The 23,357-nt window shown below is 39.3% G+C and overlaps 1 protein-coding gene across 3 annotated transcripts in view; it reads left to right on the forward strand.

The window, feature by feature from the left end:
- The window catches only part of bcl9 (BCL9 transcription coactivator), a 121,993-nt gene extending 99,475 nt beyond the window's left edge, over positions 1 to 22,518 (forward strand). For all 3 annotated transcript variants that reach the window (XM_016295753.1, XM_016295752.1, XM_016295754.1), the window contains 7 exons: positions 10,971 to 11,305; positions 14,350 to 14,460; positions 14,781 to 14,940; positions 16,354 to 16,453; positions 16,569 to 18,864; positions 19,530 to 19,814; positions 19,913 to 22,518. In XM_016295753.1, coding sequence (XP_016151239.1) covers positions 10,971 to 11,305; positions 14,350 to 14,460; positions 14,781 to 14,940; positions 16,354 to 16,453; positions 16,569 to 18,864; positions 19,530 to 19,814; positions 19,913 to 21,030 — 4,405 coding nt within the window. In that variant the 3' untranslated portion in view covers positions 21,031 to 22,518. The remainder of the gene's footprint in view (positions 1 to 10,970; positions 11,306 to 14,349; positions 14,461 to 14,780; positions 14,941 to 16,353; positions 16,454 to 16,568; positions 18,865 to 19,529; positions 19,815 to 19,912) is intronic.
- Positions 22,519 to 23,357: the final 839 nt, after the last annotated feature.

Genomic DNA, 23,357 nt, shown 5'->3' on the forward strand with positions numbered 1-23,357 from the left:
CAAAAATCATATAAAAATGTATCATGGTTTCTATAAAAATATTAAGCAGCTGTTTTCAACATTGATAATAATAAGAAATATTTCTTAAGCACCAAATCAGCATATTAGAATGATTTCTGAAGGATCATGTGACACTGAAGACTGGAGTAATGATGCTGAAAATTCAGCTTTGCCATCACATGAATGAGTTTCATTTTTAAATATTAACAAAGAAAACTTTTTTTAAAGCATTAAAAAATCTTGCAGACCCCAAACTTTTGAACGATAGTCTATATTGAAATAAAATAACAAAATGCTGAAATTAATAATGAAAAAAGTTTGGTCTGTTCAGTGTGGCATGCAAACATTTTATAGAAGTGAATCGGTTTGCAGAGAGCTTTAGGAAAGATGTGGATTAACATTAATTTTCAATAATGCTGGAAGTAGAGACTTCCGCCCGCTCCCGCAAGATTCTGTCCCGCGCCCGCCCGCTCCCGCAGAAATATATCTTATCCGCTCCCACTCGTGACTTTCATGTTTTGTCCCGCTCCCGTCCGCAAAAGCCCACATTAAAAGTAATCTATATAGATGTTTTTCAGTACATCGAAAACATTTACATGAAATGGTTCTGTAACATCTCCTAAGCTCCACAACATCCAAGCATAAACACTCCCGATAAAATATTTGTTATTTAGGCTAAGCATCAATATTCACAAACCACTGTTATTTTTAACAGAAAAGCAAGCGTGGGCTGCTGCGTGCATGGTTTGGCATGGCAGAATGCGAGCAGCGCTTCCTTTATCATCACTAAAAGCTGACATCTCAGTTAATCGCGATCTCATAAAGCTCTGTTACAACACAATAAATGTATGCACAATGAATCTTTCACAATGTCTCTACACTTTTTTGTTAAAATGAGAGGATTTGTGAGCACGCAATTTCAGCACTGCGGTGAGTAGATTCTTAATCACCTCTGATTGGCCATTGCATTCCAGAAATCTGTGATTCAGGAGTCTGTGATTGGCTACATTGCGCAACCCTTTAAACACGTGTTATAAATAGAAACTATGCCTAGCTTGCGCATGTCAATAATTTTAATGTTAATATTAGTTGTTCTTTTTGCTTTTGTGCAACATATAAATAACAATTTATATGTTTTAGACACTTTACGTTTAGGTAATTTCTGCTTTGCTGGAGTCCCGCAAATCATTTTATTCTCCCGCATCCCGCACACACACGAGTCTCTTCCCGCCCGCACTCGCCCATCAAGAGTTGTCCCGTGCCGCACCCTGTTGCGTTGGGTGCAGGTCTCTAGCTGGAAGCAATATTTGCCATTTTTATGTTATTTTATTTAAAGGGATACTCCACCCCAAAATGAAAATTTTGTCATTAATTACTTACCCCCATGTTGTTCTAAACCCGTAAAAGCTTTGTTCGTCTTCGGAACACAATTTAAGATATTTTGGATGAAAACAGGGAGGCTTGTGACTGTCCCATTGACTGCCAATTAAATTACACTGTCAAGGTCCAGAAAAGTATGAAAGACAGCGTCAGAATAGTCTATCTGCCATCAGTGGTTCAACCGTAATGTTATGAAGCGACGAGAATACTTTTTGTAACCGAAGAAAACAAAAATAACGACTTTATTCAACAATTCGTCTCCTCTGTGTTTCTCCGCATCACCGTAGCGCCATTCCGCTGAACGCAAGCAGTGTACGCTCTTCTGTGTCAGCTGCACTGCACGGATGTGCTGTTTTTGTTCAAATCAAAGCGTAAATACATGTAGAAAACGTATCCTTGTTTCGCGGCTGATACAGAATAGCGTACGATGCTTGCGTTCATTGGTTATTCTCCAAAATGGCGCTACGGTGATGTTAGGAGACACAGAGGAGACGAATTGTTGAACAAAGTCATTATTTTTGTTTTTTTCACGTACAAAAAGTATTCTCGTCGCTTCATAACGTTACGGTTGAACCACTGATGGTAGATGGACTATTCTGACGGATGTCTTTCATACTTTTCTGGACCATGACAGTGTAATTTACTTGGCAGTCAATCGGACAGTCACAAGCCTCCTGGTTTTCCTCCAAAATATCTTAATTGTGTTCCGAAGACGAATTAAGCTTTTAGGGGTTTGGAACGACATGGGGGTAAGTGATTAATGACAACGTTTTCATTTTGGGGTGGAGTATCCCTTTAAGAAATAGTTATCAATGATGTCAGCAGTCGACTAGCCATCCAACAGCTGACTAGTGGATATGTCTATCTAGATTTTTTTTTTCTGTTTTACCTACATGTTTTGATTTTGGAATATATGTAGTATTGCACATCTCTAATATTAATAAATTATCAAAATAGTTTTTGTTTCATTCCTAGTTTTATTTCCCTATGTAAATGTGTTAACAAGCAGTTTTAATGCAGTTGGACACAATGGCGGATACTATTAATTCACCACTGTCTTATATTAAACCATTCTTAAGTGTATGAGGAGGAGTAATTGTTGTTTTAATTTCTCCTTAATGGGAGATGAACCACACCAGCGAATCGTTTGCTGCCCACTTACTTGCAATTCCCACCCTCCTTATGGCCATTGAACTGTCTTATGGACAGGAAACCAGTGCCTGCTGAAGTAACTGCGGCACAAGTGCCGGGCAAACTGTGCCCTCAAGGCAGAGCTGGACCTGGAAAGCTTCCAGAGCCTCATTGAGCATTTGAGAAACTGACCCACTTCAGCTCCGCCAGAGCATATACATCCCACCCTGCTGGACGTTGGTTCCAAAATGCCTACTCTTGCTGATTCACAGATCTGGAATTGGTTAAGGAGTCAGCAGCGAGGCTCCTGGGAGTCCTTCAGTGAACGCTATGGCCCATAGCCTAATCACAACCGATTTTGTGTATGTTTGCGGCTGCTGTCCAAAGCGTTCGGATTTCCTCTGAATGCTGGAAAATATTTTGCATTGTGCGCAGAGATCTGAAACATGGCCATGGCCTGTGAAACTGGTACCTCACATTTGGAAAGCAGATTGCATTTCCAGGCTAACATTAGGATCCAATATGGAAGCAGTGGACAAAGGAATATGAGTTTTACTGCCAAATTCAAAGGTGTCCTACAATGACCAGCCCTTACCTTTGGCGTGTAACTGGTTTCCATGGTAACCAGGAGCTGTGGACCCATTGCTTTGGCTATGGATGGAAGCTAGCTTGTGGGAGATCTGGTTTGACGAGGTTTGATTAAATATTAACCTGGCACTCTGTCAACAAAGAACAGGGCTGTACTGTAAGCTCCTTACACCAAGACGAATTCCTTGTGTGTGTGTGTGTGTGTGTGTGTGTGTGTGTGTGTGTGTGTGTGTGTGTGTGTGTGTGTGTAAACATACTTGGCAATAAAGATCTTTCTGATTCTGGCTAGGACCGAAGGTCACTGAGAGTACTGTAATTGTGTCACCGATACACGTCACGATTTTCCTCCTATTATCAAATGGCATGTTTTCAGGGTGTGGTGGCTGCAATCGGTCAGTCAGCTGCTAAGGTATGACTTGGTTGTCTCCGCTTTTTCATTCTGGCCTTAGTGGTATTCTTTATTTAAAGAAAGGGAAGTGAATAGGATTCTGCTGGTTTTCCACCGACAAAGTGGAAATGGCAGAAATGATGTTTTCTAAAATCTTGTTTTGTGTTCCTGATGTTCCAAGCATATGGAACTATTGAGGAAATGCATTTTTTGGCTTGTTTCAAGGTAATATAATCTTAGTGTGACACACTAAGTATAAATCAGAATATACAAAAAAATAAATAGTAACCTAACAAAAGTTTGGGGTCAGTAAGAATTTTAGTTTTTAAAGAAATCAGTAATTTTATTCAGGCGATGCATGTGACAGTAAATATTTTTTCTGAAATATTTGTTACTGAAATCCTGAAAAAAATGTATCGGGTTTTCTACGAAAATATTTCGCAGCACATCTAGGGATGCACCGAATGTTCGGCAACCAAAATTGTTCGGCCGAATAAGCGAAAAGACCGAATAAATTGTACCGAACAATGATACGACGCGATCAAATAGCAACCAGCTCAGAGTGAGAGGCGCAAACTCTTTATTATGCAGCGCGCACACGTCAGCAGTATGGAAGCATTTAAACTGTCGGAGAAAGATGCAAAAATCATTACAAGCACCGACAGCGAGAGACTGTTTAGTACTGCATCGCATGTCTTCGATGAGAAGAGGAAGGGGTGATTGTTGCTGGTTACTGTATGATGATTGAAATCGTGAAATGGCCTTAAACAATTAGTAAATAAACTGCAAAACGTCATGTTTTCTAATACACGCGCGCATTGCATGCATTCTGACAGCGCTGCACGAACTCGCAGCAGATCTGCTTGTTAACCAGGGTTCAAAGTCCAAAGCACAAGGAAAATCTGCGCTGATACAGTCGTCAGTTGCTCAGTCACATTTTTATCAATTTTTACAAGGCATGTGACAATGCGATACGTACGACGTATTCGTAATGAGACTCATTTATTAATCTGCTGTTGTCAACAAAAAGAAGCATTGAGGTCTTCCTGCGTGTTTCCACCAAAATAAAAGTTGAGAAAAAGCAAGAACTCTTATCAACATTCATAAGTGTTAGTATTGTAATTTTACTGTTGTTCTGTAAAATAAAATAAGACCATAATAATGATAATAATCATCACAACAGCTCTGTCAATACATTTATTATAACATTCACACATAGTGTTCAAATTAGGATCTGTAATATTTTAGTAGAAGTACATGAACCAAGCTGCCCAAAACATGAGAATTCTTTATTTTAAGATTTTAACTAACTTAATGCATTAGCGTAGGCTAATGGCTTGCCCTGTCAGGCAGTTTGACAGATGCGTGTGCATCCTCAGCGCAAAAACTTTCAGTTTACGGTCATATGCTTAACTGTAAATGTCACAAATTCACGCAAGCATTTCCATTTTTGCATAAAGGCCCGCCCTGACAATCTGCGTTAAGTTTAAATCTGAATAAGCGGCAGGCACGCGGACAGAGGGAGACAATTAATATTCAGTGCAAAACATTCACTGTGCTGAAATATCTGTTGTTGAACGTTAAATTTAGGTTTAAAAGTCAACATGTAGTGCACGCATTTTATGAGAGTAGGAACTGATAACAGCGTGTAATCGTCTGAATATAAATATCAGATGCTTCATAACCATCTTTTATAGGATAAAGAAATTACAGTAAGATGTGACTAGGGCTGTATATCGATTCAGATGTCCCGATTCGATTTCGATTCGCAAGCTCTCGATTCGATTCTCAATTTTTTTTATTACATTCAGTGAATGGGATGCACCGAATGTTCGGCAACCAAAATTGTTCGGCCGAATAAGCGAAAAGACCGAATAAATTGTACCGAACAATGATACGACGCGATCAAATAGCAACCAGCTCAGAGTGAGAGGCGCAAACTCTTTATTATGCAGCGCGCACACGTCAGCAGTATGGAAGCATTTAAACTGTCGGAGAAAGATGCAAAAATCATTACAAGCACCGACAGCGAGAGACTGTTTAGTACTGCATCGCATGTCTTCGATGAGAAGAGGAAGGGGTGATTGTTGCTGGTTACTGTATGATGATTGAAATCGTGAAATGGCCTTAAACAATTAGTAAATAAACTGCAAAACGTCATGTTTTCTAATACACGCGCGCATTGCATGCATTCTGACAGCGCTGCACGAACTCGCAGCAGATCTGCTTGTTAACCAGGGTTCAAAGTCCAAAGCACAAGGAAAATCTGCGCTGATACAGTCGTCAGTTGCTCAGTCACATTTTTATCAATTTTTACAAGGCATGTGACAATGCGATACGTACGACGTATTTGTAATGAGACTCATTTATTAATCTGCTGTTGTCAACAAAAAGAAGCATTGAGGTCTTCCTGCGTGTTTCCACCAAAATAAAAGTTGAGAAAAAGCAAGAACTCTTATCAACATTCATAAGTGTTAGTATTGTAATTTTACTGTTGTTCTGTAAAATAAAATAAGACCATAATAATGATAATAATCATCACAAAAGCTCTGTCAATACATTTATTATAACATTCACACATAGTGTTCAAATTAGGATCTGTAATATTTTAGTAGAAGTACATGAACCAAGCTGCCCAAAACATGAGAATTCTTTATTTTAAGATTTTAACTAACTTAATGCATTAGCGTAGGCTAATGGCTTGCCCTGTCAGGCAGTTTGACAGATGCATGTGCATCCTCAGCGCAAAAACTTTCAGTTTACGGTCATATGCTTAACTGTAAATGTCACAAATTCACGCAAGCATTTCCATTTTTGCATAAAGGCCCGCCCTGACAATCTGCGTTAAGTTTAAATCTGAATAAGCGGCAGGCACGCGGACAGAGGGAGACAATTAATATTCAGTGCAAAACATTCACTGTGCTGAAATATCTGTTGTTGAACGTTAAATTTAGGTTTAAAAGTCAACATGTAGTGCACGCATTTTATGAGAGTAGGAACTGATAACAGCGTGTAATCGTCTGAATATAAATATCAGATGCTTCATAACCATCTTTTATAGGATAAAGAAATTACAGTAAGATGTGACTAGGGCTGTATATCGATTCAGATGTCCCGATTCGATTTCGATTCGCAAGCTCTCGATTCGATTCTCAATTTTTTTTATTACATTCAGTGAATATAGTTTTAATACAAATGCTATTGATATTTCTAAAAAAGGAACAGCAAACAGCAGTTTACAAATGGTGAATTAATAAAAAGAAATTAAGAACCACATGCCTGAATTTTAAACCTGTTCTTTTTTTTGTATAGGGTCCTTTTTTAAACAATAATAGGGCCCTATAAAATTTTCTTAATTTTTTTGGTAATCAGATGAAGGCATAAAACATTAATTTAATTTATCCTAAACAAAATGAAAATTAAACCCTTTTATTTTTTGGCAAACAAAGTGCTGATATAATCTTAGTGTGACACACTAAGTATAAATCAGAATATACAAAAAAATAAATAGTAACCTAACAAAAGTTTGGGGTCAGTAAGAATTTTAGTTTTTAAAGAAATCAGTAATTTTATTCAGGCGATGCATGTGACAGTAAATATTTTTTCTGAAATATTTGTTACTGAAATCCTGAAAAAAATGTATCGGGTTTTCTACGAAAATATTTCGCAGCACATCTAGGGATGCACCGAATGTTCGGCAACCAAAATTGTTCGGCCGAATAAGCGAAAAGACCGAATAAATTGTACCGAACAATGATACGACGCGATCAAATAGCAACCAGCTCAGAGTGAGAGGCGCAAACTCTTTATTATGCAGCGCGCACACGTCAGCAGTATGGAAGCATTTAAACTGTCGGAGAAAGATGCAAAAATCATTACAAGCACCGACAGCGAGAGACTGTTTAGTACTGCATCGCATGTCTTCGATGAGAAGAGGAAGGGGTGATTGTTGCTGGTTACTGTATGATGATTGAAATCGTGAAATGGCCTTAAACAATTAGTAAATAAACTGCAAAACGTCATGTTTTCTAATACACGCGCGCATTGCATGCATTCTGACAGCGCTGCACGAACTCGCAGCAGATCTGCTTGTTAACCAGGGTTCAAAGTCCAAAGCACAAGGAAAATCTGCGCTGATACAGTCGTCAGTTGCTCAGTCACATTTTTATCAATTTTTACAAGGCATGTGACAATGCGATACGTACGACGTATTTGTAATGAGACTCATTTATTAATCTGCTGTTGTCAACAAAAAGAAGCATTGAGGTCTTCCTGCGTGTTTCCACCAAAATAAAAGTTGAGAAAAAGCAAGAACTCTTATCAACATTCATAAGTGTTAGTATTGTAATTTTACTGTTGTTCTGTAAAATAAAATAAGACCATAATAATGATAATAATCATCACAAAAGCTCTGTCAATACATTTATTATAACATTCACACATAGTGTTCAAATTAGGATCTGTAATATTTTAGTAGAAGTACATGAACCAAGCTGCCCAAAACATGAGAATTCTTTATTTTAAGATTTTAACTAACTTAATGCATTAGCGTAGGCTAATGGCTTGCCCTGTCAGGCAGTTTGACAGATGCATGTGCATCCTCAGCGCAAAAACTTTCAGTTTACGGTCATATGCTTAACTGTAAATGTCACAAATTCACGCAAGCATTTGCATAAAGGCATAAAGGCCCGCCCTGACAATCTGCGTTAAGTTTAAATCTGAATAAGCGGCAGGCACGCGGACAGAGGGAATATTCAGTGATTCAGTGCAAAACATTCACTGTGCTGAAATATCTGTTGTTGAACGTTAAATTTAGGTTTAAAAGTCAACATGTAGTGCACGCATTTTATGAGAGTAGGAACTGATAACAGCGTGTAATCGTCTGAATATAAATATCAGATGCTTCATAACCATCTTTTATAGGATAAAGAAATTACAGTAAGATGTGACTAGGGCTGTATATCGATTCAGATGTCCCGATTCGATTTCGATTCGCAAGCTCTCGATTCGATTCTCAATTTTTTTTATTACATTCAGTGAATATAGTTTTAATACAAATGCTATTGATATTTCTAAAAAAGGAACAGCAAACAGCAGTTTACAAATGGTGAATTAATAAAAAGAAATTAAGAACCACATGCCTGAATTTTAAACCTGTTCTTTTTTTTGTATAGGGTCCTTTTTTAAACAATAATAGGGCCCTATAAAATTTTCTTAATTTTTTTGGTAATCAGATGAAGGCATAAAACATTAATTTAATTTATCCTAAACAAAATGAAAATTAAACCCTTTTATTTTTTGGCAAACAAAGTGCTGCACAACAGAGGTTTACTGTTAAAATTAAAAAGAAAACAGGTGATTATTCCTTTAAAAATAAAGATTTATTAGCAGTACTAGCATTGAGTCTTAAGATTGCTAAATAGTAATATATTCTGACAGTTTCTTAATGTTAAATTAAACTTTTATTTTGACAGGTTGCCGTGAGGAACTTGCAGTGGCTGTGAATGTGATATGATGGTAGTTTTCTCAAATGAAACGGTAAAATGCTAATGAAGTGACTCTCAGAGCAGCTGGAGATGACATTCGTGTTCATATCATCATATAGTGAGACGGCAGAAGCTGAATCCGCGCTTTAGTATGTGTGTAGTAAACAAAACAGTGCACCAAGCCATCCGCCATTCATTCATTGCGGAAATCATGGCGCCTTATGCGTGATATCAAATGCTTCCGCAGATTTATAGTATTACTATAGCATTTCACCTGAGCATTGCGAATCACTCATATGGCCATGATAAGTGCTGAATGAATGACAGGCTTTCTGTTGTAACATCACGCAAGGTAAATAAGGGTGACATCTAGTGGAGAAGACTAATGATAAGATTCACGTTAATCAGATCTTGTTTTAAATGTGTGCTGAAATAAATACAGAAAAAGATCGATTCGTGGCTTTTGAGAATCGATATCGAATCGACGTCATTTAAAAAAAGCGATTAATTGAAAAATCAAACATTACTCTCACCTGTTTGTCAACACTGAGTTTGTGATTTTATTCGTCTTTATTATTATTTTAATGTTTATTGTAGAGATATATTAAACTATATTCACTATACAGTGCTTAACAAATGTATTTTAGTTTAGGTTTGTGCCACTTCTACTCTAAACTAACAGTATTAGTGATTACCAAAATCATTTTTTAGCTTTCTGTATAGGTTTGTCCTCCAGTTTGTGTAAGCTCTTTAGTAACAGTAGGCTATTTCTAATGCTATAATATGATTATTGCTGTTGTCTATGAAAGAAAGGCAGAAAAAATAGGCAAGCACTTTAGTGTTTTTTCCAGATGCCCAATTACAGTCAAAAAGTATCTATACAATGCCAGCAAGAATGCAAGCTGTTATGAAAGGCACAGGAGGCCATTTTTGTTAAAATAATATTGAATAAATACTATTTATTTGTTTCAGTTAGTTGTTATTTGCCCAATAAATGACATTAAAATTTTTAGATTAAAATTTTTTTTTGACAGATTCCTAAAATATTTGTGTTTTCTCTTTTTTATGACAGGTGGTCTAATAAATTAAGCACTGTATGTTTTCATAGCATTCAGTTGGCACGTTTGTTTGAAGGACATTGGGTAGAGTGTGGAATAGTGTGTTTTCTGTCAATAAAACTAAAAAAAGAAAATTGGGCTTTTTATTTTTATCCGATTAACCGAAAAAATTATCGGCCAACTAATCGATAATTGGCCAAAAATTATTATTTTACTAACTTACTAATTTTAAGTTGAATTGTGCTTTGTTGGTATAGTGTCTGCTAGAATGTTAAAAATGTTCAGTGTTAAATATTTTTAAAGGGTTGTTTTATAATTGATTTTTTTCTTTGAAAAGCAAGACAAAACAGTAAAAAGCACATTTTGGCTTTTTAATTTATGCAATGGTGAAAACAAATTGTCAAAATACATGGGGGAAAAAAACATTTAACTGTTTAAATTGTAATAATATTTCACAGCATTACTGTTTTCACTTGATTTTTGATCAAATAAACGCACCTTAGTGAGCATGACACTTCTTTCAAAATAATGAAGTACTGATCAAAAATCACAGACCCCAAACCTTTGAACGGTAGTGTAAATGTTTGTTAAAGATTTAATAAATGTTAAAGTATAAAACATTTTCAGCACAGTTTGAAATTGTAATGCTCAAATTTTCACAGAAGATAACACTTAAACACATGATAACACATGATACATTATGCAACATTTAGTGACAATAAGGCAGATTACATTACCATTAATAGGCCCAAAACACTCTCGATTTTGGATATTGACTACTTTTTAAAATTAAAAAAATGTTTGGTTTGAAAAAAAATGTTCATTTTTGTCTTTGTTCAGCAGTGCCAATGTTTTATTAGTGCTGACATCATTGATCTTGACCATCCAAACTGTGTGCCCTGGGTCATTCTCACCCATTTTTCCTTTCACATTTCTCAGCAGTCCGAAAACCAAGCAGGAGGCCATGGTGAGGTCGCCACCCGTGATGTCCCCCTCCAGTGCCGCACAGATGGACTCCAAACTGCCCAACCAGGGAAAGCAAGGGGGCGCCGGCAGCCAATCACAGCCATCTCCTTGTGACCCCAAGTCGCTGAGTGGAAGCCACACACCCAAAGGTCCCCAAGGCCCCATAGGGAGTATGGGACTCAAAAATGGACAAGGCCTGAGTTCAGGCAATGGGGCAAAAGGCAAGATTAAAAGAGAGAGAAGCACTTCAGTGGAGTCATTCGAACAAAGGGATACAGGAACGCCAAACAATGAAGGGGATCAGAAAGGTAAAATAAATTGTAATTGTGAAAATGTTTGTTTTTCATCTACATTTTGAATTATGAAGCTGATTCAGAGCTCTTGCATTCATAATGTATCATTCATTAAAGGGATAATTTGCCACTATGGTTTTAGATTACATCTAGTGTGGTTTTGAGCATCTCCAGTATTTTGCCTTACTATGTTGGTCAGGTAATTTATATTGAGCGGTGCCATGATGTGCAGTTATTTTTGTAACACTGAATATTATGATCATCCTGTGACACAGAATGATACTGTTACCACCTTGCTTTGACATTGAATGGACATTCATTTTTGTGCATCAGGCCCATTCTCAGGAAATGGGGCAGTATCTGCGAACTTCCAAGAGATAATATTTGTCTCACCTCAGGCCCGTGTACTGTAGCACCGTAACCTGCATAACACAATGTGATTAGTGGTCAACCAATTTGTTGTTGTTATTATTATTATTATTATTATTATTTAATGGCCAAATTTGAAAATATACTACCTCCAGTGTTTAAAAATGTGGTTACAGCCTTGCAGAGTACCAATGTTTTTTTTTTTTATCATCGCTAACCCTTAAGGCTGATTTATACTTCTGCGTTGGACCTACGCCGTAGCTTACGCATAGACGCACACCCATACGCCGTAGCCTGACGTGCACCTCTCCAAAAATCTAACAGCGCGTCAATTCTACGCAGACCGCAAGCGCTGTGATTGGTCTGCAAGAACCCCTCCCTCCATATGTACTTGAGTTTTGTGTGTGTTTATGTGCACTTTAATATATTTTAATGTTACACCTTCTTATATAAAATAAAACGACGCAAAGAACAAGTGTCTTATCATTTATTATACTAGATAGCATTATACATCAGTAGTTGTCCACAACAAACAATGTTGAGACTGAAAGAACACCATCATCTCCTGTTCCATTGTTGTCTCCTTTTTGTAGTTTTAAATAATGATTTAATGATTTGATATTAATTTGCCGCCGTCACGGCTATAATGGTTCTCCGACGAGCTGCTGCTGCTTCTGCTTTTGCCGTGGTACTGCGGGTTACACCAGCAACATGCCCGTGGACACTGCTGACTAGCGGTTTGCATGTGTACTGCACGTTGACACGGACAACGACGCAGAAGTATAAATGAAAACTGACGCATAGCCTACGGCGTAAAGGCTATGGCGTAGGTCCGACGCAGAAGTATAAATCAGCCTTTAAGCACTACATTATGCAGCTCTCTCATAGCAGGGAATTAATTCACCTATATGTTTGGTAGTATGTGTTTATTTTGTTGCTGCCTTGTAATAAATCACACGGTATAATTGGATGAATTAACTTCACAGAGAAAATGAATAAACATTATATTTTTTATGTATTTTGCTTGTCAGTGCAAATACAAGTATAGATGTGATGAAATACTGATCAAGAATGCAAGATAGTCTTCTGTTTTTTTGTTAGTTTTTTTACTTTCAAATAGATGCAAAATGCATATTAGAAATATATACAGAATGCTGCAGAATTGCGACATTGTATTAATTATTAATTGACATTAATTATTTATAATGGCTAATAATATTATTTTACAATTTTTGAATTACACAATAGACTGACTCAGGGACTTAAGTAAGACTCAGTAAGATTTTACCTGAATATATATATATATATTTTTTAATCATATGTTAATTAAAAAAAATTATTTTACTTTGCTGTATTTTTGTTTATTTGGTTTATTTTGTGTTTGTAATTATTATATTATTCCAACTCAGTTTTTGCAATGAAGGTAGCCTTAGATGCTGCCAAGGCAATAAAAATAAATAACTACTACACACTAGACTGTGTAAACCTTGAAGTATGTTATGGGAACAGGTATAGCATGATGTCCAGAGAATGACCCATTAATGTCAGTGTAACAATGTAATGTAAAGAATTTTTTGAATTCTTTTTGTGCTTTTGTAGTGCTGTGTTATCACTGAACTACAATGATAAGCATTTCCAGAAAAAATAAGACTATTTTTTCCTTAAAAAAATAAATAAATATAGTGGGTAAAAAATATATAATCATATCAGTCTTGAAAATATATGTAAATGCAAAAGCTAATTCACTTGTATTTATAACTCTTGTGTTAGGTTGTAGATATAAAATGGCCAATGTATTTTGTGCATTAGGCTTAGAAAGTGCTATATATATGTGCATTGTCTTGGATTTCATGCAACTGTAAATTTCTGTGCGCATTGAGTTTTTTTTTACTATTAACCTCATAATTGGTTAAATGTACATGGCTGGGTTGCATACACTTATTGTACTTCCACATCTCCAAAACTTTGAGAACTGGCCTGTGGTTTCATGACATTTTAATGGTGACTAAGAACTTTCTACGTGTCCAAGAAAAGTTTTATTCTTTTTTTTCTGGAGAGCGGATTTCATGCAACTGTAAATTTCTGTGCGCATTGAGTTTTTTTTTTTACTATTAACCTCATAATTGGTTAAATGTACATGGCTGGGTTGCATACACTTATTGTACTTCCACATCTCCAAAACTTTGAGAACTGGCCTGTGGTTTCATGACATTTTAATGGTGATTAAGAACTTTCTACGTGTCCAAGAAAAGTTTTATTCTTTTTTTTCTGGAGAGAGCAATGTGTGTATTCTTCGCTCCAAGTTATCTAAAGTTTGTTTTAAGCCACCCTAGACTCCTTTAAAAACTTCATAACAGCCTGGATTGGTCAACATGACATGAGGAGAGAATGCCAAAGGATAGCACAGCACTTTACAGACAAATGTGGAATTTATAATGAATAGAAATGCACAGTGTATTCATGTTGGCGTAAAACTTTGAGAACTGTTGCTCAGATAGACTAAATCTTATCTGGTACTGCACTATGCTGCCATTGGTGATTTTGTTGCATTTTCTATCCACCTTTATGTTTGAGAAACAACCCCACAATTTAGTAGTAATGTACTCCACAGCAGTAGAAATCATATTTTCTATTCGTATCGTATCGTTTCATGAACATCATGGTAATCTTACTCTTCTGTCTCTCTAAAGAAATGGGCAGTAGAGCGAAAAGATTGTGTGTTGGAGAGCGACGGTTGCCCTACAGCGGTGCAGATTGGTGTTCAGGGGGAGAGAGTGATGAAGACGACCCAGGATTCTTCAGTATGTAGTTTCAGTATTTAATTTTTTGTGTTTTTTAATAAAACAAATTTATTAGTTTATAAGTTTAGTTTATAAGTGTAAAACAGTTTTTACCTTAAAAATGTAGGTATGAAATTCTTAATAGTAATTGTCACCTGGTGGCACAGATCTATTATGTAATAATAATAATAAGAAATTGACTTGTGATTACTAATTCAGTTTACAAATGAATGATATCGGAAGTCTTTCTTTTAGCATCACTAAACAGAGTGATTGTCAAAATATATCTTATTGCTGATGCTATGTGATAATATCTATAATGCTTATTATGTTTTGCACAGACTGTAACTCCGCTGACATAAAGCCAGATCCAGGTGCTCTTTCTGCCTCTACGCCTACCCACAATACAGTAGGAGGACAGAGCACAGCGTCTGAATTGGGGAGTGGGCAAAAACCAGGGTCAAAGGTCGTTTACGTCTTCACCACAGAGATGGCCAACAAGTAAAGATTTCCTGTTTGTTCTTTATCAGTGGTGCTTGTCATAATATAATTGTGAACGTGTGCTAATTTTAGTTTGGAAACTAGATGACATTTTAGCGCTGCCCTCAGGTCAGGGTTTCCACGGGTCCTTAAAAAGTTTTAAATTTAGTTGTTTCAAATTTAAGGCAGTAAAAGTCTTAAATGGTACAAGAAAGTCTTAAAGGGATAGTTCACCCAAAAGTGAAAATTACCCCATGATTTACTCACCTTCAAGCCATCCTAGGCGTATGTGACTTTCTTCTTTCAGACGAATACAATTGGAGTTAAAGCTTTATAATGGCAGTGAATGGGTGATATTCAATAGTCCAATAGAAGTCCAATAAACTGTGCTAATCCAGCATAAAAAAGTGCTCCACACGGGGGTGAGGGCCGGGGTGGGGGTTTTCTTGGGAAAACCTGTATTTGAACTGTAAATCATGCTTTTGCTTTCATTTTACAGTTTATATGTTACCATAGACATTGCCCTACCCTGCTCATATGATATTCATTTTACTTAAATTAAATTTTACTTTACAGGTCTTAAAAAGGCTTAAAATTTATTTAAAAAATCTTGCAGATACCCTGCAGGTGCACTGCTAAAATGCAGTTGTTTTGTTAAATCATAGTGCCATTGTTTTTTTTAGTTCAAAGAAGCAAATCCCACTATCACTATATTTCTCTCTTTCATATTTCCTTTTTTCTGAGCTAAGAAATGTCTAAAAGTTGTAGTACTAAAAGATGAAAGCATTTGAGCACTGACAGCAACATGTTTGCCTAAACTAGACACTCAGCTGGCAGATATTAGAATGCCAAATGTTAGTGACAGGATGTGTCAGAAACTTTGTCAGATGTTGTGACCATAACGAAAGTCTCCCACAGAGCAGTGCCATTATTGCTCTGCCATCACACTAGATGGGACTGATCCCAGTGTCAATTTCTTGTGACTATTTGTCCATCCTTTTCTAGCACTGTTGTGTATGTGGCTATGTCCAGCTGCATGGACAGTCACAGTACCGATTACTAGTGTGTAATGTGGTGGGAGTGAAATAAATTTTCTGTAATAAAGTTAACACGTGTGATTTCTGTGCCACTATCATCACTGAACAGAATTGCTAAAAAGTATTTCAACTGCTTGAGTCACTGTTGCTTTGTCTGTCTATTTGGCATGCTCAAACAAACAGCAAATTTATAATAGCGCCTCAGATACAGATTGCTTAAAACTTTCAAGAAATTCAACCAACAAATGACTTAGTTGTTTCTACATATTAAACTCTGATTGAGGAAAGTATTTTACATGAAAATAATTACTCATTTCAGCTTTAAATTAGATATTGAAGAATACAATCAGAAGAGTTATGCAAAGCTTTGACTGACTGTATTTTCTTCCCATCTCAGGGCGGCAGATGCAGTCATAACTGGGCATGTAGACAACATCATCACTTACCACATGAATAATATCTCTAATGGCAAGGGTGGAAAGCCCCAGCTCCCCCTGGTAAGAAAGGGCATCACTGAATTGTGTTTACACTAAACATCAAAAATGTTTGCTACTAAATGTCAAGATTTTCACAGACGCATTAAAAATGTCTGTTTTATTGTGTCGGTTTTAGAACAATCAGATTGGGTCCCTCAGAAGTGACACTAAACAACAAGGAGTTCCGTCCCAGCAACAGCCCTCATCTCTCGCCAGTGATCAGAACCACCAAGCAGCCTCTAAAGTAGCGCAGTCAGGCCAGCAGCAACAACCTCAAGCGCAACCCACACAACCTCAGCAACCAACCCAGGGGGCCAAACCAACTAGCCTGCCTCCAGACAATGCACCTTCAGCTGGTATGGATTCTAAGAGCCTTCCCAGCAGTAGCCCACAGGATGGTGCTGGATCCCATGATGGTAGCAACTCTGCAGGGACACCTGGTAGCCAGGCATCCAACCAGCCTCCCAATGCTGGCCCTCAACAGAGCTTCCCATCCCTAGATTTACCTAAAGGGGCAGATGCTAAGCTCACAGCTCAACACCACCAGCAGCTGGCTCATGAAATCATGTCTAGCATGGGGGACAACCCTGAGGGCCTTTCCCAAGAGCAACTTGAACACAGGGAACGTTCCTTACAGACTTTACGTGATATACAGCGTATGCTCTTCCCAGATGACAAGGACATGGCTTCTATGGGCCAAGGGAACATGGGTGGACCCCCACCTAATTCTGCAATGATGGAAGGAGGACTCAAGAAAACAGAACAAGGGCCTCTCCAAGCCATGATGGCCCAGTCAAAAAGCCTTGGGAAGCCAGGTGGTCCAGGAGGACCACGTCCAGATGGGCCTCCCTTTGGTCCACCTGGTCCTAGAGACATGCCCTTTTCTCCAGATGATCTTGGACCCCCTCCACCAGGTCCAGGACCTATGAACTCACATCCTGGTCCTGGTGGAGAGCATGGAGACCATATGACCCCAGAGCAGATGGCCTGGCTAAAACTGCAGCAAGAGTTCTATGATGAGAAGAAGCGCAAACAGGAACAAATGCAGCATAGGCCAATGGGAGACATGATGCTTCATCAGGGTGGACCTAGAGGAATGATGAGAGGCCCACCGCCACCCTACCAGATGAATCCTGGAGAGGTGTGGGGCCCTGGTGGCCCTGAACCATTCCCTGACCAGATGAACATGGGCCCTAGAGGGATGCATCCACACATGCAGAGGATGCCCAGCTTCCCTGGCATGATGAACCCTGACATGGAGGGAGGGCCCAATACTATGCCCAGACCTGGAATGAACTGGCCTGATGATATGCCAAAAATGGGGGATGGGAGGGGATTCCCTCCTGGGCAAGGCATTTTTGGAGGTCCAGGTGGAAGGGTGGAAAGATTCCCCAATCCTCAGTCTGTACAGGAAGCCATGTTCCATCAAGGTATGGGTGATAAACAAGGCATGGGTCTGACACCTGGCATGATGATGGAGATGAATCGAATGATGGGTAATCAAAGACCCATGGAGCCTGGAAATGGAGGCGGCATGATTTTTCCCAGAATGCCAGGTGATGGTCCCATGAGCCCCTCCTCAAGAATGGAGTTTGTGAAAGGTCTTGGTCGAGACATGAATGAATTTGGCATGGGACCTGGAAACCTCAATGTAAACATGGGCCCTAGCCCTCAGATGATGCCCCCTAAGATGAGAGAACCACCAATGAACCTTAGTCCAGAGGAAATTATGAAGATGAGGCAAGGTGGCGGTCCAATGCCTGACAATGTAGTTCCTTCACAGAGAATGATGCAGGGTCCTCCGTTCCCTGACCAGCACCATGCAGGAGACCTCAACATGGGACCCAACCGACAATTCCCTGGCATGGGTCCCCAAGGCCCTGGAAATTTAAGAGGTCCTCCCAGAGGTGAGCTACCCTTTGGACCTGACCAAAGAGGAGGTAATGTGGGTGGAAATGGTCGTCTTATTCACATGCCTCCTTTACCACCAAACCAGGCTCCCAACAGCTCAGGGCTTCCACCTGGCCAGAGAAATATGAGTCGCAAGCCCTCAGACCTGAATGTCCAGTCTGGCCCTGCAAACTCGCCCACCATCAATGTCAACCCGCTAAAGTCACCAACGCTGCGGCAGGTCCAGTCACCAATGCTGGGCTCACCATCAGGTAACCTCAAGTCTCCACAGACACCCTCCCAGCTTGCTGGTATGCTTAGTGGACCATCAGCTGCAGCAGTAGCAGCAGCAGCTATTAAATCTCCTCCCATGATGGGCTCAGCAGGGGCATCACCCGTCCATATGAAGTCTCCTTCGCTTCCTGCCCCCTCCCCTGGCTGGACATCATCACCCAAGCCGCCCATGCAAAGCCCAGGAATCCCTCAGAACAAGCCTCCCCTTAGTATGACATCACCAAATATGATGGGCAATATAGAGCAAGGTACAATAAAAATTCCTGTCTAAACAAATGTCATTATTAATCATTATGAATATTGTAGAAGTGTACTTTTTAGTCATTGTACATATGGCATATTTTTATGTGGACCCAGTCTTTGTTCATTGGTAGGTAACTCTGTTGGGACTTTGGTAACACTTTATTTTGATGACCCCTTTAGACATTCTGTTGACTATAGGTAACTTTGCAACGACATGTCAATTATCGGTCTTTAGAGTATTAGTACACCATCTGTTTAATATCTGCTAACATCTTATTTTATTGGTTGCCAGACATTGGAATGTTGAACACACATTTTACTGACTAGAAGTAATGTTGTAAGTACAACTTATTCTACTAACCCTAACCATGTCCTAACAGTCTACTAATACTTTAATGAGAGCTAGTTACCAGATAGTTATTTATACTCAACAGAAAGTCTGAAGGGGGCCATCAAAATAACCAGGACAATATTTAGTGGGACTTTGTTTTCATTTGGTCACAATTATTCCTGTTAATTACACCGTTATAGCAGGACCTTTTTAGTAATGTTTTTGTTGCAGCAAGTGACCTAAGACGTGTCAAATAAAAAGTCATTGGTAAAAGCTCTTCTTCCATCATACTACATCTCCTTTCTTCTGTTAACCTCCTCTGTCCTCCTCTGTTCTCAGGTGGTAATCCTCCTCCCTCAGCTCCTCCCTCCAGTAGTTCCTCCAGTCAGCCAGGTGGCATGAATGTGCCAGGAAGTCTTCCATCCAGCAGCCCCTACACAATGCCCCCAGAGCCAACGTTATCCCAAAATCCTCTTTCCATCATGATGTCCCGCATGTCCAAGTTCGCAATGCCCAGTTCTACACCCCTCTACCATGATGCAATCAAAACCGTGGCTAGCTCTGATGATGACTCACCGCCTGCTCGATCGCCAAACTTGCCATCTATGAACAACAGCATGCCTGGTAATGTCTATAAGCATTAATGAAAATGCAGTAGTTTTATGGTGGCATTTTCTGGAGACCATATCCACTAAATCAATATCTTTTTATTCTCTTTATAGGTATGGGTGTGAACCATCACCCAGGTCATCCTCGAATGATGACGCCCAACTCTTCTGGCCCCATGCCTTCCCTCAGTCCAATGGGGATGAACACTATGGGCTCCCAGCCACTTTCCCACGGCATGCCAAATCAGATGCCCTCGCCCAATCCCATGGGCCCTAATATGCCTCCTCACTCTGGGCCTATGGGTCCAGGCATGATGCCTCATGGTATGATGATGAACCCAGTCTCCCAAGACCCTGGCATGGGAAACAACCAGATGATGTCACAGGGGCGTATGGGTCTTCCTCACAGAGGACAGGGCTTCCCTCCAGGACAGTCACCTCCACAGCAGGTCCCCTTTCCTCACAATGGTCCTGGGCACCATGGTGGCTTCCCTCATGGAATGGGTTTCCAGGGAGAAGGGGGACCACTGGGCAGGATGGGCAATATGCCTCATGGACCTGGTGTTGAGCCAGGTATGTGTAAACCTATCACTCCAGGAGGCCAGGAGTTTAATAACATGCCGGTTGTCTTCAATGACTCTGATCTACATGAGGTCATGCGACCTGGTGCGTCAGGTATCCCCGAGTTTGACCTCTCTCGAATTATCCCTTCTGAGAAGCCTAGCCAGACTCTGTCCTACTTCCCTCGTGGTGGAGATGCCCCTGGTGGGAAGCCACCACACCCGTCTGGCCCACCTGGCTTTCCCCAAATGCAGGGGATGATGGGTGAGAGCAATCCAAGAATGGGCCTCCCCATGCAGGGAATGGGTGGTCCTCCTGGCCCTGGACATATGGGACCACAGGACATGCCCATGGGTAATCCAGGCCACAACCCCATGAGACCCCCAGGTTTCATGGGTCAGGGTATGATGGGGCCACAGCACAGGATGTTGTCTCCTGGCCAGCAGCCAGGAATGATGGGAGGCCCTGGAATGATGCAAGGAAAGGAAAGGCAGATGTACAACCACCCTGGCCCTGTGGGCTCTCCTAACATGATGATGTCACTACAAGGGATGAGCGGTCCTCAGCAGACTATGATGATGCCCTCTCAGATGAGGCCTCGAGGAATGGCAGCAGATATGGGCATGGGATTTAACCCTGGCCCAGGGAACCCTGGGAATATAATGTTTTGAGCCTCCACTGCAGTTATGAACAGTCGGGAAACTGTGTAACCTGTGAAATAAAAACCTTCGTAATGAAAGACAAAAAGAAAGTATTGTGTTCTTAAGCAGATATGTGTGGAAACCGGGACATTTTCTGTGCACATACACTCCCTGACACCTGGTTAGAATAAGGTTTATAGCTTACACAGTGTTGGGTATCCATCACATACAGATGGATGTGTTCACAGGGAATCTTCTCCAATGGTTATGTCATTTAACAGGTGGAAGTGTGAGAAGCTAATTGTGCTTTCCGCTAAGTTGGGCTCAGGTCCGGCACTGTTTGGAATGGACTTTTTCCCTGTAACTTGGGAATGTATATGGAATTTACAAGACCGACTCATGACAAGGATATTTGTTTGAGATTGTGGACAAGGTGCCACATATAAAGTCTACAGCAAACCAAGTATGAACATTTAGGGGCTTCATTGTACTTTTATACATAGGTGGAAACCAAGAAATATTGTTGGAAAAAAAAGTCCAAGAACTGAAAGAACAGACATGAAAGTGGAAAAGTCAAGGAACATTTTGTCACAAGGTGCACTGTCTTGGCTATATGTTTACATCTCATCGCATCACTTCCCTCCAAACAGGAAATGCTCTTTGTATGTGTGTACTGTACTTGTGTTGTTAAAGGGATTCTACCAGTGATTTCTATAGTTTTTTTTTTTCATCTTCATTTGTAAAGGGGGGATTGAGGTGGTTGTTTGTGGACAGTAGGTGACACAACAGCACCACAAAATACGGTGTACTGTGGGGCGTACAGAATATTTTAAAATTAATTTTCTTTGCTACTCCAGTGTATGATAAAACCAAACTAAGACCTCATTCAGATCATAGTATTATTAAAAAAAGCACAAACAAGAATTAACTGTAATAATAAAGTGTTTTCTTTTCTCTTTTTTTATTGTGGAGAAAAACACTTTTTGACAGTCAGTAGGAGCAGTAATCAGAAGAATGCAGTGTGGTCTCCCATTCCTGTTTTAGAAACTCTGTAAGCTGGTCTGGGTACAGGTGAGGGTGACTGTGGAGAGGGGCATTTTTGAACCCCATGAACCAGCACTCAGTTCTGCAGTGACGCTCAGCCTACTGTCTGCATATATGTGTCTGTCCGACAAGGACTGCAGTCAGGCTGTCGCTGTTTGCCACCACTGCGGAATACATTGAAAAGATTATTATTTTTTTTAATTGCTTGGCTGTGTACAGCTATGAAGTGCAGCGTTGACAACATCTGAGCTACTGGAGGGTGCGCTTTTTTTTTTTTCTTTCCTTTTTTTTTTTTGTAGAAAATAAATGATTATTAAAACAAAAACAGAAAAAAGCAAATAGGTTGTCCTCTTGTCCCTGCCCCTCCTGTGTTGATGCTCGTCATGTGTAACTCCATTGAATTTGGTACTGAACCACTTCCTAAGGCTGGGCTGTGGTGTTGGACGACAAATAAAATATATTGTTTGGTATAAAGAGTCTCGATGCCTTTGTGTGTATCTCATGGCTATTAATGGTCTTCCTCTGCCCCCTAGTGACAGGGTATGTTTTCCCTTTACAAATTTTTGACTGCCAGTTGCACAAAGCCAACAAGATGTGATTATTTGGGATGTTATTATTATTTGTGACACTGGAGCACAAAACCAGTCTTAAGTCGCTTGGGTATATTTTTAGCAATAGCCAAAAATACATTGTATGGGTCAAAATTATAGATTTTTCTTTTATGCCAAAAATCATTAGGATATTAAGTAAAGATCATGTTCCATGAAGATATTTTGTAAATTTCCTGCTGTAAATATATAAAAACTTAATTTCTGATTAGTAATGTGCATTGCTAAGGACTTCATTTGGACAACTTTAAAGGCCATTTTCTCAATATTTTGATTTTATTTTTTTTGCACCCTCAGATTCCAGATTTTCAAATAGTTGTATCTCGGCCAAATATTGTCTTATCCTAACAAACCACACATCAATGGAAAGCTTATTTATGTATGTATAAATGATGTATAAAGCTCAATTTAAAAAAAATGGACCCTTATGACTGGTTTTGTGGTCCAGGTTCACATTTGTATTTGATATTTCCTTTAGGATTGAGTTGGGGGTGTAACATTTAATCTAGTTTAGGGGTGGTGTAGCAAGTGTTTAAAGATATAATTTGGTGCTATTATGTTGTAATATCAATTCCACAAGGTGATCACCTCTGGGCATTTTTGAGCAATGCATGTTACCTTTACTGAGTGTATTGCAGGTTGTTTTGCATAAAACCATCAGGTAAATCACAAATTTGTTAATACTTTGGATTCACTGACAATCCC

This window comes from Sinocyclocheilus grahami, unplaced genomic scaffold (genome assembly GCF_001515645.1).
Source record: "Sinocyclocheilus grahami isolate Dianchi unplaced genomic scaffold, SAMN03320097.WGS_v1.1 scaffold339.1, whole genome shotgun sequence".
NCBI classification, from domain to species: domain Eukaryota; kingdom Metazoa; phylum Chordata; class Actinopteri; order Cypriniformes; family Cyprinidae; genus Sinocyclocheilus; species Sinocyclocheilus grahami.